The 15,849-nt window shown below is 40.1% G+C and overlaps 1 protein-coding gene across 6 annotated transcripts in view; it reads left to right on the forward strand.

The window, feature by feature from the left end:
- Positions 1-2,788: 2,788 nt before the first annotated feature.
- The window catches only part of Cop1 (COP1, E3 ubiquitin ligase), a 122,717-nt gene continuing 109,656 nt past the window's right edge, over positions 2,789-15,849 (forward strand). For 2 of the 6 annotated variants that reach the window (NM_011931.4, NM_001360878.1), the window contains exons 1-3: positions 2,833-3,483; positions 10,195-10,254; positions 15,222-15,319. In NM_011931.4, coding sequence (NP_036061.1) covers positions 3,071-3,483; positions 10,195-10,254; positions 15,222-15,319 — 571 coding nt within the window. In that variant the 5' untranslated portion in view covers positions 2,833-3,070. Of the gene's footprint in view, positions 3,484-10,194; positions 10,255-15,221; positions 15,320-15,849 lie in introns of all 6 variants that reach the window. The other 4 variants (XM_030254393.1, XM_006496860.3, XM_030254396.1 and 1 more) reach the window with 3 other exon arrangements.

Consider the following 15,849-nt stretch of genomic DNA (forward strand, 5'->3'; position numbering starts at 1 on the left):
TTTTAACTCCTCAAAGTATGAGTAAACCTCTTTGATTAATAGTTCATATTGGATATTTTATTGGAATAATACAAAGGGCAATTCATCAAGCAATAGGTCCTTAAGAACTACTTATGATTGATATATCATCCTTTTACTAATTTCCAAAAAAAGTTTCTCTTATGTGTTGACCTTTCTCTTGTAACTTAGACTGCATTTTCAGTCATTTCCTGGTTATGCCTACTTGAATGTTTTCTTACCCTACACTCAACACACACAAAGTTAAATTATCCATTGTGTGTCTCTAACTCTGACATCATAATATTGTGATCCAGGAGTTATCTTTGGAGTCATTCCCTATACTTTGTGCTCCATTATTTTTACTATGTATATTGGCTACTAAACCAAGCCCTGAAAAAGACACACTTGGGTCTGTCTGCTGAATTCTGTTGTGATCCTGGTTAAGGAAGATGAGCCCCACGGAGAACATTCTAATTGAGAAAGACAGGCCTTTTCTGGTGAGTCTACATTGGAAGCCCTCTTCCAGGCTTGGGGAAAAAATTCCAACAGGAAATTCTTCCCCAGTTCCCCACAATAAGTTGAGAGACTAATAGTGGAGACCTGTATCCCTGTTCTGTCTCAGGAGAGATGCGGTTTCAGTATTGCTTGAGTGAATGGCCAGCCTAGTGTGTGAATGATTGAGCACATGAGGGGAAGTTTGGCTCAGGAAGTTATCTTTTTTGATTTTGTTGTTGGTGTTATGTCTCAAATCACCCATCCTACTGTTCCAAATCTGTATACTTTGCTCAGCCTCCTCCCACCAGATACCCAGCTCTATATATCCTGGACCTTAAAGAAGTTTTCTTCTCTATTTCCCTGGTACCAGTAAGCCAGCCCATCCATATTTGTCTTTGAATAGACAAATCCAATGAGAGGAGTCAGCTAAAATGGACCTAACTGCTCCAAGAGCTCAAAAATAAACTAAATGATAATTGATGTTATATCTAAAATAATTACTATGCTCTACCAGAAATAAATGTTTCAAAGTTACTTGACTCTCCTCTAACTTTGATGTAAATTATGGTCTTTGTGGGTTTTGATTTAAAAACTCTGTACCCCTCAACTAGAGCACCAAGAGACTTTTCAAAGATATGAGACCACTCTCCATCTGGCCATCAATAAAAAGGACTTAAAACTTTTAATATGCTTAATTGGTGTGATTATCAGTAACTATATTGCGTGGATTATTTCACGAGTACAGAGTTTCTAACAACTGTTCCAAATTTACAGCGATTTAATTCCCAACACTTAGGAATGTGTATAATAATCCAGTTTTATGTATATACTCCAAGTGTATGCTTATCCAGGACCATAAGGTGCCCATCTCTTATTCCCCCTTGGGTTGCCGCTCTCTGTGGTCCAGTGACAGAAGGAATAAGGACAGTAGCCCTAAGTACTGTATCCCTAATCAGAGGATAAAGGAGCCTACAACAGATGCATCATCAGACTGGTAGACATCAGACACGTTGAATTCTATCTGCTTCATGTCCAGACAGAGGCTCTGACAAAAGTTGTCCTCCTAAACCGGCCAGGTTTAGACTTAGTTTTCATTTCCCAGGGGAACTAGGCGAGTATTGCTGCTTCAATGCCAACAAAGACGGAGTTATCAATGAGGTTTTACAAAAGGTTGGAGATAATTTAGATAAGTGACATCAGGGACAAGAAGCAAATAATTTCTGGTACTATAAAATGTTTGATTTGAAAGAGTAATAAAGACAAAATTCTAGGCCTTTGGGCCCAGGCTTGGGAATTTTGCCTTTGTGACTCAATGCTCCAAGGTATGCTAATCATAAAACAGATATCAACATTCCTCCACCCATCAGCTTCCTGGGTTCAAAGAGTGTTAATTCAAAGAAAGTCACCCTGACCATTGCTGGAACCCACTATGCAAAGGTGCTATTGCTAGGGGCTCTTAGATTGTTAGGGGCTCTTAGAAACTGTCTTGAGAGATAACCTGACACTTGTGACTTTGTACTTCCTTGTGACTCTTAACTGGTATTTTTGGTATTTTCCAACAACGCCCTTCCCACCTCCTTAAGTTGTGGTTTCTTCCTTTAAATACCCCCTAACCCAGCTACTCGGGGCGCCACGGTCCTCTACCCCTGCGTGGTGTATGACCGTGGGCCGAGAGCGCTCTTGAATAAAAATCCTCTTGCAATTTGCAGCAAGACCGTTTCTCGTTGGTGATTTTGGGGTGTCGCCTCTCCTGAGTCAGAACGTGGGGAAGTCCTCACGTTGTGGCTCTTTCAGATTGAAACCTAAGGCTTGTAACCCTTTTTCACTGCCCTGGCCCCTTACTCCTCCTAACAGGACTTCAAAATCTAAACAGAAAAAAAAAATCTAAACGAAAACAAATTATATTCCTGCCACACAATCGGGAAAAAGCGCGAAGCCGCAAGAGAACACAAGTGAGCTTAGTATTTTCCAGATAATAATCCATAGCCGCATGCGCGCTCGCTCACACGCATGCGCAACACCACTGCTCCGTACCGCCGCAGTTTTAGCTGGGCAATCCGCCAGCGTCCACCCGGGGCACGCTTAAGCAGTTGCTTTTCGAGCGTTCCCGGTCCACTAGACCAGATTCCCCGTCCTTTCCCCTTCCACCCTTTGGCTCCATGAAAACGGCCATCTCTCTACTACGTCAGAAAGGAAATCAGCTTTCCACTCGGAGAACTACACGCTCGGCATCTCCGTACAGCCCGGCGCCGGCGCCGGCGCCTGCGCGCGCAGCTGCTCCGCTGCCCCGCCCCTTCCGCCGCTCATGCGCAAGCCCGACCGCCTCGGCGCGCCCGGGTTGGCTGCCCCGGCGGCCTCCTCGGCAGTCATGGCTCCTCGGATGTGATAGTTTCCCCCGCCCCCTCGCGTAGGACGCGGCGGCGGGGCGGCGGTGGGAAGCCTAACTTTATTGTTCCCCCGGCCCGTCTCCCGGCGCGTCCTCAGGATGCTCGGGAGCTGAGCGCCGGGGGCGGCGGAGGGTCGCGGTCTGTCCGGGCCCTCGCCTCGGAGCGCAGGGCCAAGGGAGGGAGTCACGATGTCAGGTAGCCGCCAGGCCGGCTCGGGTTCCGCTGGGACGAGCCCCGGCTCCTCGGCCGCCTCCTCGGTGACTTCCGCCTCCTCGTCCTTATCCTCGTCTCCGTCGCCGCCGTCCGTGGCGGCCTCGGCGGCGACGCTGGTGTCCGGCGGCGTGGCTCCGGCCGCGGGCTCCGGCGGCCTCGGCGGCCCGGGGCGGCCTGTGCTGGTGGCGGCCGCGGTGTCTGGCAGCGCGAGCGCCGGCGGGGCGGTGTCCGCGGGCCAGTCCCGGCTCAGCTGCGCGGCCAGGCCCAGCGCCGGCGTTGGAGGGAGCAGCTCCAGCCTCGGCAGTAGCAGTAGGAAGCGACCTCTGCTCGTCCCGCTTTGTAACGGGCTCCTCAACTCCTACGAGGACAAAAGCAACGACTTCGTCTGGTGGGTTTGCATAGCAGCCCCTGCGTGCATGACCACGAGTTTCTGCTGCTGAGCCTGGCGGGGTCCCGTGGAGGGAGGCCTGTTGGAGGTGCTGGGATTCGAACCTAGAGAGTTGAGTGTTTGCAGAGTTAAGGTTCCCGGTTGGGAGGTGGAGCTGGACTGGGATCCTTAGGCAAAGTGGTGAAATGGGATTGCACAGAAGTGGGTGCTGGTGTCCAGGAACTGAAGGCATTTAAGGGAGTGCTTAAGGATAAAGATGGAGGTCCAGTAAGTGGTTATTAGAAAGGAAGTATTCGGGGTAGGAGGTTAAATCCCTTCTGGTTTTTGTTTTTGTTTTCTTTCTTTTTTTGGCCATCTAGTGGACGAAGTATCAGTCAGGAGTAGTTCATGATTTTCGGAGGTAGAAGACTAGTTAGTGCCTGGTGATTCTGAGGTGTGGGATTGCTGGTCAACACTATATTGTAAAAAAGTAGATGGTGCTCGAAACCTGGTTGGTGATGCTTTACGAAGTTATTTTTGCCCATCCTGCGTTGGAATATGAATTTGAATAGATAGGACACTTGTAATACTGTTAATAATTTTGTAGTCAAAGTTTGTTCACACCCAATTCCAGGTTTCAACTGTTGGAAAAAGGGAAACACATTTTTAGTGTTTCTGTGTTGTATGGAACGATCGCAGCGCTGTGTATACACTGGAATCTCTGACTTGAGAAACGCTTTTACAGTCATTGCATCACAGCTGGCATCTTGAGCGACACAGTAGAATTCAGGCATTTGGCATCTAAGAGGGACTTTAAGCAAAAGATGAATCTGATTGTCTTGAAGAATGCTTTGAATTTTAATTGGGTTTTGATATTACTGGTAAGATTATGAGAGCTTAATGAAGATTTCCTGCTCACAAACTGGTAGAATTCTGGGCCTTTCCTAAGAAGGAACTTGTTGTTTGACTTAATGATGTAGGAAGTTGGCTTGAACAGTCATGCTTGGGGAAGTTAGTTCAGATCACAGTAGAAGATGGGCTTAAATGGTATTATTAAAGATGATAAGCTTAGAGATTGTAACCATTGAGAAAGGTATTAGCTACACTTTCTTGTTCACTAATATAATTCGTAATTTTGCTTTTGTTTAGATTCAGAAGTTGTGTGTGTGTTGAAATAGAATTATAGCTGTGGTTATTTGTAATTTAAGAAGTTTATGGTTGGGTGTAAGAGGTGTTTGCATTCCTTTTTTTGTTTGGCTTTATTTATTTATTTATTTAGAGACAGGGTTTCTCTGTGTAGCCCTGGATATCCTGGAACTAGCTCTGTAGAACAGGCTGGCCCTGAACTCAGAGATCCTCCTGCCTCTTCCTTCTTGTGCTAGGATTAAAGGTGTTTGTCACCACTGCCTGGGTGAGGTGTTTGTATTCTTGTCCAATCAATAGTGTCACATGATAAGGTAGAAACTAGTAAAACAGTTTGCTTTTTTCTTTTTGGCCATTATTTGTAGTTCAAACCAAGATGCCAGCATCCTTAGGTCGTTTAATAGTGTAAAAGGTGTGAGAAATCAGTATTATTCAATTATTAAACAGATAACTTAGGCACTGACTGTTGAACTATCTCAGAGTACCACAGTCTGTGGTGTAGCCTGTATTACTGGAGGTGAACGAGGTACAGCTGGCAATTGTTTTTATTAGGCGTGTCCTATTTTCATTTCTGTTTCTGTGACCAATACCTTGACTATAAGCCACTTAGAGAAGAGAAAGGTTTATTTGGCTGGAAGTTTCAGTTACAGTTCGTTATTGTGGAGAGAGCAATGCAGGAGCTTAAAGAGTCCTAGCCACTGTCAAGCAGAGGGAGGAGTGTCCATGCTGCCTGCCTGCTTATTGGCCTGTGACTCAGCTGGCTTTCTCCACTCCTGTAGTCAGGCCTCCATAGCCTGGTGGTGCTGCTCACAATGGGCTGGGTCTTCTTAAGTCTGTTAGCAATCAAGACAATCCCCTACAGCTATGCCAATAGGCCCACCTGATCTAGACTGCTCCTTGGTTGAAACTCTTTCCATGTGGTTCTAGATTGTGGTTAAGTTGACAGGTTTTAACTTTTTCTATAACTAGCTCAGGAGTAAGACTAAATTATTAGTTCATCACCTTGTTGTTTAAAAGAAATCAATTGAGCCTACTGGCTTGTGAGAAGACTTCAGTGGACAGGAGCTCTTGTTGCTCTTGCAAAAGATGGGTTTGATTCCCAGCACCCACATAACAATGTCTGTAACTCCATCTCCAGGGCATTGAATCCCTCTTCCAGGCCCCACAGGCACCCGGCACACAAGTAGCATACAGACATACTTGTAGGCAAAGCACTCATATACATAAAATAAAAGTAAGTAATTATACTCTTACATTGTATAGGCATTTTATATTCTATTATGAAAACATCCAGTGAGTATTTGTGGCTAAAATTCTGAATCTTTTACCGTGTAAGAATCTCAGTTCATCATTTCTCTTTCTGGTGAAGTTGTATATTCAGAAAAATTAACCAGTGAGTGCATTTTTCCTTAAACTAGGTTTAATTTTGATCAAACTCTTGGAGTAGGATATACATTAGGCAATGTCTTAGTAATTCTTTTTATTCCTAATTGGCCTCTGGGTGCTTTTGTCTTTTTTGTACTTCAGTGTCAGATTGTGAGCAATTCAACTTACTGTAATCTTTTATATCTAAATGAGGTTTATGTTTAAATAATGTTAATTCTTTTGTTTTTTTTTTTTTTTTTCCGAGGCAGGGTTTCTCTGTAGCCCTGGTTGTCCTAGAACTCACTCGGTAGACCAGGCTGGAGTGGTTTTATTTACTATAGTACCAGTGTAATGATTTTCACTATTTCAGGCAGGAGAAGATAGCTAAGGGATAAAATGAGAAATCAGATTTTGAGTCTCAGTTTAGCACGTTCCTTTATGTGGTCAGAAAGCTGAACTCTGAGTTCCAGCATATTACACAGTGGTTCTTAAATGGGCTTGATTAGAGGTAAGCAGCTGTTGACTCATGTTTCTCCTTAGCCACTGGTTCCTTGCTGTCCTAATCTGAGACAAATTGTAATGGGAGGCTGGAGTGGCAGGTAGTAGATAAGGACATTGCCTTTTCTCCAACTCTTTGAGAACAGTTAAGTAAAGCCCATGCCTAATTTCAGGAACGTTCTTAGCTTTATCATATTCAAAAATAGGCTTAAGTTTAACTGTAGGGTTGATTGACATTTTAGATATTTATGCTTGTAGTCTTATATTTCTTACAAATCACAGTATTAAGTTGGGTTAATTTTCACAGGATAGAAAGTCAGGGAAAGTTAAGGTGGTATGAGAAGCCCTGTCCACCCCAGAAGATAGGATGTCTTTCTTGTTGAACAAGAGCCAAGAAACTTTTAACAATTTATAATGTCAAATTGCCAACAGATAGTGTTTTCCTAGAGACATCTCAATCAAGAATGTTAAAAACAATAAATGAACTTCGTTTACTTGGGGCCTTGGGTTTTTACCATACCAGTTCTCATCCCTAAATCTGAGTGATGATTTCATAAATCAAAAGAGAATAGGAAAAATGTAAACTAGTTCATATTTTTTTTCTTAATTTTAAGTCTTACCTAACCTTTAAAATTTACAAGCTTTATCCTTTGAAGTATGTAAGAATGTAACTTAGAAAGCCACGGGGTCTTTATACATACATACACACACACACACACACACACACACACACACATATACACACACATAGAGACAGACAGACACACTCTTTCTCTCTCTGGAGATGCCTGCATCATGTTGTGTGATTGCATATTGTCCTTTTCCTGTATTTATGGCTCTCTAACCAATTATTTAGTAAACTCACTACCTTTGCTTATCTCTGGCTCATCTTGAAATGTCTTTTGAGTATTTTCTGTAACTTCATAGCCTAGGATCAGCCTTTATCTGAATGGAATGCAAGCTTTTAAAGCTTCTAGTGGCCATGATGTGCTATGGTAATTTGTTGCTGGCAATTTTACCAATACTTGATAAGACATTCCTTTGTAATCAACCTATCCTCTTTATTGACTGTTTCCTCTTGCTCATAGGTTATATTTTCATTTGGGTGCCTAACATGAGTGAGGCCCTAGGTTCAATCTATAGCATGCATGTACATGCATATATGCATGCATATATAGATATGTTTGTGTGTGTGTATATATATATACACACACACACACACACACACGCATATGTATGTGTGTTAGACATTGTTAACTTAAGATTTGTTTGCTCTTTCTGATTCTTTTTTTTTTAAATAGATTTATTTATTTTATGTATGTGAGTACGCTGTCCCTGTCTTCAGACACACCAGGAGAGGATATTGAATACCATTTCAGATGGTTGTGAGCCACCATGTGGTTGCTGGGAATTGAACTCAGGACCTCTGGAAGAGCAGTCAGTGCTCTTAACCACCGAGCCATCTCTCCAGCCCTTCTGATTCTTTTCTAGTTTTAATTAAAATTAAGTAGTACATTGAAGGCAAGGTTTGGTTTTAAGAACTAATTCTTTACAAGAGCCATATAGGTTCTCCTTCTATGAACCCTTTAAGCATCTCTGTTGGATGCCTCGGGTTTGAACAATAGCTCCTTCACCATTTATCCCTGAACTTGTGGGGTTGGACGGGGTACAGTCACAATTAGTAACAAAGGTGGAAACTGATGCGGCTGTTCTAGAGTCAGTCTATCTCCCTGTGCGCTTCCTCAACTGCTCAGTTAGTGCTTGTGCTGTGAATGCCTACAAAATGCTTTCAGATGGAAGAGTGAGTCCACGATAAACTTGGTCCAATAAAAATGAGAATATGTTCATTTGTTTCCTTTCCTTCAAGGATGTTAGTGTTTCCCCCAGTTTTTCTGAGTAATATGGTCGAAGGAAAGTTCTCCCCAGTTAGATGTTGACCTCAAATGCAAATGAACTACATTTCATTATATCTCTCTGAATATAAATTTAACTTGCTTTACTCTTTAACATGTTAAAGCATTAATTTATACTTTATAGTTATTGGTACCATAACAGTGCTATTCGTGGTTGGATATAGCTATCATTTCATGCAAGTTTGTATACATAAAATATACTTGCCTCCAGACATGAATATAGGTTTTGGCAAAATGAAAGAAAATCTCTCTGAGATAATTTTGAAATCCTTGTTTCATTTATGAGCTAGTTGTTGGCATAATGGACAGATGATCTGAGATGTTGAAAAATTAGACATGTCCAGTAAGATTCTCACAGTTGAAGACAGTTATAGGATGCATAGCTAAGTTTAAAGCTGGTGTAAGATCTTAGTGACAGTTTGTCTTCTATTATGGATTCTTTGTAATAAATTTGCCATCACTAAAGTACTGGATATTATTGTGTGAAAAATGTAGCGAACAATGACACCGTTTACTTCAGGAGCCTGTGAAATGGCACAGTAGATAAAACAGTTGCTGTGCCAGCCTGATAGTCTGATCTCTGCTCTGGAACCGCAGCAGCAGGAGAGAGCCAGGCTCCGAAGTCCTCCAGCCTCCACGTGTGGCACAGCAGCCATACTCATAGATAAATGAATTTTAGCTGGGTGTATATCTTTTAATCCCAGCACTAGGAAGATAGGGGCAGACATTTCTGAAGGTTCCATGTTGAGTCCCAGGCTAGCGTGGGCTACATAAAGACCCTGTCATTTCCTCTCTCCTGCCTCCCCCGCCAAAAAAGAAAGAAAAGTTCATTCAGAGTAGGGAATAGTTCAGTGGATAAAGTGCTTGCTGCATAAGCATAAGGACCTGAGACTGAGTCTCACTATGAAGCCTTGGTTGGTATAGAGCTGTGTAGAACACCAGGATGGCCTCAAACTCACAGAGATCCACTGGCATCTGCTTTCCAAGTGCTGGGATTAAAGTATGCATCACCACACCCAGCCTCCTTTTTTTTTTAATATTTTTTTTTTTTTTAAATTCTGAGCTTCTTAAACTTTGTACATTTCCTTAGTATCTTGAGTCTTATAGCTTCCTTTCCCTTGGACCCCAGACAGAATACATTTCAATTTGGAGGAAAGAACAGTACAACTGATACCTCTCTTACTGTGTTGTAGAAAGGATTGAACACCTTACTATATAACATAGTTTAATAAATACTGTTCGGTCTATTTTATATATTAGCTTTTACTGACATCATCTCGAAGCATCATTGAAACTACATTTCTAAATTTATCACTCGAAGATTTAGTTTTCTTTGGGATAGGACAAAAAGAGGGCTGTTACCTCCCTCCCTCTTCCCCTCCTCAGGCTGGGGATGGAGTCCAGGGCTGTCCAATACTCAGCAGTTGTCTTACTGTGTGTCAAGAAAAGAACACTCAGGGTAGCCGGGATAGTGTTTCTGAGCATAGGAACACTGGGTAGAACCTTCTTGAGCCCTCTAATAATAAGGTTCCACCCTAAATTCTATGGGATGGATAAAATATTTGAATAATGTAAGTGTTCTCATTTCACATATTTATTTCAACACTCCTTGCTCCTTGGATCAGCTTGAGCATGGTACTTTTATAAACAGTCCTGTAATACTGTTAACCTTCTGTTAAGAAGGGTAGAATTCTTAATTCTTAGCTATATATTAAATTTGGTTTGATTGATTTTTGTTACGAGCCCTTTCCAATGTGTAACATTCTGCCTTAACAAACATTATATCAGTGGCTTCTCTCTTTTTCTTTTGTAGTCCCATCTGCTTTGATATGATTGAGGAGGCATACATGACAAAATGTGGCCACAGCTTTTGGTAAGACCATCTTCATTCAGTATAACTGCAACCAACCAGAAGTTATGCTCTATAAACTAATTTTATATTGTTTCTTCTACTGATAAGTCTTTATAGTTCATGATATAAAATGTGTTTGGTACATAACTTCTGTGAAATACTCTAGTGTACCATAGGCTGTTAAGATACATTTTAAAATCTTGTGTTTATTGTTAGCAGAAACTTTGGTGTTTTAGAAAATCAAGGTGGGTAATCAGTCTGTCACTAAGCATGAGATGCCAGTTGGGAATAAGGTGGGAGGACCCAGAAAACAGGGAAAGAATGAAAAAGGCTTGCACTGTCTTTGTTAACACTTCACTGAGAAGCATTGGATTATATTTGTTATATTGATGTACTTAAAAATTCAAATTATAAATTAATATAGAATTCGCAGTCTTACCATCTTGATGTATGTAGTTACGTTGTGCTATGTTTACTTGTTGGACAGTGTCCAGGACTTGTTCTTTTGGCAAAACTGAAACTATACCTGTAAAATCAATGCTTTACTTTCCATCTCTGCAGTCCCTGGAAGCCCCTAGTCTCCTTTCTATTTGTATGGATTTGTCAGTTCTAGATAACCTCATATCTATGTACTTAGAGCATATGTGTCTTCCTGTGAGGGGCTTATTTCACATAATGCCCTTTGCATTCTTCTGTGCTCTTTTATGACACAATTATCTTTTTAAGTTTGATTAGTATTCTGCTATAATCACAGGTGATATTTTGTTTATCCATTCAGCCATCTATGAAGGTTAAGTTGATTCAGCCTCCTGGCTCCAAAGAATAATGCAGCCATGAATGTGTGTATTAATTACTTTCCTGTTGGCTGTGATAAAACACCATGTCCAGAAACAGTTTTAGAAAGAAAAGCCTCAAGTATCCCAGTCCAGAGATATGGAAGTACATTGTGGCGGTGAGGCAAGGCAGCAAGCAGCAGGTATGGTGGGAAGACCAGGAACCTGGGAGCCCACGTCTTCAAATGCAGATTCAAAGCAGAGAGAGCAAACAGCAAGTGGACAAAGACTGTAAATACAAAAAACGCTCCCTTGATTAATAAAACTTCTCTGTCAAGAATGGACCTCTCAAAAGTTTCACAGCCTCCCCAAACAGTGCCAGAAATATGAGCCTGTTTGGTGAGTTCTCATTCACACCACAGCATTCATATAGAAGCACTTCTGTGGGACTCTGCTTTCAGTTCTTCTTGGTATTTATCTTTCTTTGGTTGTTGTTTTACATTTGCTGATTTACTACAAAGGATACCTTAAAGGCCAGAAGTATAGAACCAGGTGTAGATGTGCAACAGGATAAGATACATAGGAAGGACGTGAGCTGCCGACTTCTCCAGGCAAGCATGCCACTCTTCTAGTACCTCCACAGGTTCAGCAACATGCACACCTCTGCTCCAGACATCACTCTGGGTTCTCATAGGGGCTTCATTAAGTTGGAGGGACTGATTAAATCAATGGCATTGGCCATTAACTCACCCTTCGGTTCTTCTCATCTCCCCTTTGATGAAGGTGGATTGGAAGTTACCAGAGTTGTTAGTGTCCTGAGCAACTTAGAAGCTCCCAGGCTCAGACACCTCATTTTACTTGCTTATCACTGGAAGAGCATTCTACTTGGAACTAGTCATCATCATGAATTATCCATATATTTTATTAGCATATCAGATTAATCTTAGTATTTCTTTTGTCCATATTGGAAGTTGTGCCTGTCGTTTTATGTTTCAAATGGTAGCCATGACATTTGATAGGTAGATATTCTTCAGTTACCAGTAGGTAAAGCCCATGATCTGGAATATGATTCAGGGTTAGTTAGGTTTGGACTAAACCAACATACTTAATTTGTATTATATATGTTCTCCATTAAAATAAAGTTATGGCATTTTGTATTCTTGGCTTAAAAAAGCAACTTGTATTGTGTAGAGCCATGTGCTGTGTAATGTCAGTGTCTCAGTCATTTTTTTCTCTGTTGTTAGATATTTTCACTGTTGGGATAGTTACATCTTTTCAGAATTCTTTTTTTTTTTTAAGATTTATTTATTTATTATATGTAAGTACACTGTGGCTGTCTTCAGACACTCCAGAAGAGGGAGTCAGATCTTGTTTCGGATGGTTGTGAGCCACCATGTGGTTGCTGGGATTTGAACTCAGGACCTTTGGAAGAAGCAGTCGGGTGCTCATACCCACTGAGCCATCTCACCAGCCCCCAGAATTCTTTTACCATCTTTTTTCCCCTTTTTTTAACCTTTGAAATCTTATTTATCCTTACACAATTCATGCATCTCTAATATCCTTTAGTCATAATACCCTCCCCATTGTCCACTCTTAGCTCCTTTGCTTCCACCATATCTCTTCTACCAAAAAGTCTCCCTCCTACTCTCATGATTTGTATTTCCTCTTTTTGTTATTTTGGTTATTTGGAAATTTCATACATGTATATATTATGATTACACTCCCGTTTTATCTCCCTTCTGTTCCTACCAGCCCTCTGCATTTCTTCTAGTCTTCTCCCCAGGCTCATGTCTTTGTCTGGTTTTGTTAGTTTGTTTTGTGGCCCCACTGCATATACTAAGGGATGATTCCATGAACACAGGCAGGTAGTTATTTACTTGAATAAGGGCTGCTTACCAGGGGCTGCAACACAGGAATATGATCTGTGCCTTCCACCCTGGCAACCAGTAATTGCCTACAGAACCTGGAAAAAAGTTAAGAACTTATGAGCCCTTCCCCCATTTGTGATGGTTTATTAATGGGCTTATTAATGGTTTATTAATTTTGAAGGTTTGTATAGGTAGCCACTCCTGCTGTACAAAAGTTAGATCATCTCTTTAAACACAGCATTTCACAGTACTCTTTCCCATTGCTGTTCTCTCTTCTTCCTTGTTCCCTAAGTTTGGAGAGGAAGGGATTAAAGATGTTCTTTTGTGGCTGACTGTTCAAAAATTTACTTATTTTTTTAGTGCTTCGACCAGCTATAAACTTTTTGTTAACATCTAAAATATTTTCCTTTTATCTGTCAACCTCCCTACATCTTTGTATTCACCTGGGTTCCTCCTCCTTAACTGGTTTTAGTTGATGTTTTGGTAAACGTCAAACTCTTGTCATGCTTATTTCCTGATAATAATCATCTCTTTTTTTCTCCTAAGACTTTTTCACATTGAATTCTTCATCTCTTGTATTTGTATATCTCATCGTGGGCCTTTAGTAAAAATGGAAATGAAAATGCTTAATATTATTTTTTATATTGGCATTTCCATGTAGGAAGTGTTTAGTCAGATTTGGAGCATATCTTGTGGTAATATGGTAGTCAGAGTCTTGCTGTTGCAGGAGTGATGACAGTTTTTCTGCAGCACGGTTCACACCATTTGTTTAGTAGATACTGGAGTCTGGGGTTCATTATGGACAGACAGTTCCTTAGGTCCCTGTGCTTTGCTTGTCTTGAAAGTAGCAGGTGTGAAGTGAGGGAGTAGACAAGTAGAGCAGTGACCCCTGATGGATGGAGGGCAGGGAGCTGAGAGCCAGCACCAGCTTATAAAGGTGATGTAAATGCATAATGAGCTGGAAGGAGGAAAGATAATGGGTTTTTTAAAACGATTTCTATAAGCACCTTTCTAATTCTTTAGAAATTACTTTTTTTCTGATTGTCAGAGTAATATATACACTTACTATAAAAACAAGTTAAAAATCTACAAAGAAATATCTCACTTATAGACAGAAATAATGTTAAAAACACTATAAATGTGTTTTTAGCTTATTTAAAATATACATATAAAGACAATGATTTCTCATGCCAATTTGATATTTTTCTAATAAAGTTGAAAACAATAGTTAAGAGTGTGTGTGTGTGTGTGTATTATTTATTCAAGGTAACATACAGTTATAAAAGGTCTATTATTGAAAAGAAGCAGGCTTTACAAATCTATCAAACTGAGTTTTGATCTCTAGAAGCCATGTAAAGGTGGAAGGAAAGAACCTACTTCACAAAGTCATCCTTTGACCCCTGGCATATGCCTCCTGCTCTCACACACGTACAGTACTGATGAAGGAAGCAATTGTTAAAATGCAGTACACCACAAAAATATAAGAAACGACATTCCCTGTAATATATATGAATATATATATGTAAACAATATATTCATAATAATTTCCACATATATAATATATGACATATACACAAGTAAAATGTGATTTTTATTGCTAGTATACCATTGCATTGAAATGATAATTGCAGATTTGGTCAATTTGTATGTGTAATTTAGGTTGCTTCTCTTACAGATTGCTACTCTGATGGTTAGCTAACTCTGCATTGGATAGCATATGTAATTCCCAATGATATATCTTTATAAATAAAAGTTGCTATATTAAAGGGAATATAAGAACTTAAAGTTTTTCCTGAATTTACCTTTTATAAAAGTTGTACTGGTTACATTTCTTTCAGCTATGTAATAATATTATGTCTTCTGGAATTTTAACACTATTTTGTTTTCTATTCTTCTTAGTAAACATTAGCACATAATGTTGAATCACTTTTTTGTTACTGTTGAAGATGGTTTTCTCATGCTTGACTAGATTTTTGTCTTTGCTTGAGTATCTAAATAGAATAGTATCTTTTAGCTTGTTTGAACACTGTATGTGATCTAAGGATATCAGTACTCTAAGAATATGAGAAGTTTGCTTAACTAGACCATAGGCATTTGCTTTCCTTGTGTATAATATAAATTACGTAACATAAAACTTAGTCCCCATTCACATTTCATTTTACATGTACAACTTTATAAATTGTTCAGTCAAGAAATGCTTTATGTATTTTGTTTGTTTTACAAAGGTAAAAGTGGAAATAAATGTTATATCAGTTGTGTTGAAAGTGAGAGCACAATAGTATTTTGTGACAGGTTTGTTAATTTGTCATTTTAATTAAGTTTTTGTCTTTTCCCCCCATGTTAATAGCTACAAGTGTATTCATCAGAGTTTGGAGGACAATAATAGATGTCCCAAGTGTAATTATGTTGTGGACAATATTGACCATCTCTATCCTAATTTCTTGGGTGAGTCTTTGAAATTATTTTTACTATACTCTTTACACAAAAAATATCCAAACAATAGCTTATTCAGAAATCCCAACTCAGAAGTAAGCAAGTTTTTCTTTGTTACTCACCAGGGCGCTTTCATCTTCTTGGGCTATGGCATAGACTATACATGGTTAGTACCATTTCTTGTTATATTTCAGTTCCATAAAAGAAAACCCAACATGCCCTTAGAATTTTGGACACATGTTTGGACAGAATGTAGGTTTCAAGGAGTTGTCAGAGGTTTAGGACAAGTTTATGTCTCCACATGTAGTATTGCATGTTTCTGTGCTTCTACTGCCAATGTAACAGTGAGAAGTAACAAAGGGAATGTTTGATGGGGAGGGAGAACATGTTCTTGGTCAGTGTTTTCTGATAGAAGGGGAAGATCAAGTATAGAGATCCCTGGATGAGGCGGATGTAGAGTATATGAACTGGAAAGGCTCCCGATAGGAAGAGGAGGATATAAACACGGATTTTGATATGGACATGTGAGTATAACTTTAAGT

Source organism: Mus musculus, chromosome 1 (assembly GCF_000001635.26).
Source record: "Mus musculus strain C57BL/6J chromosome 1, GRCm38.p6 C57BL/6J".
In the NCBI taxonomy this organism is placed as follows: Eukaryota; Metazoa; Chordata; class Mammalia; order Rodentia; family Muridae; genus Mus; species Mus musculus.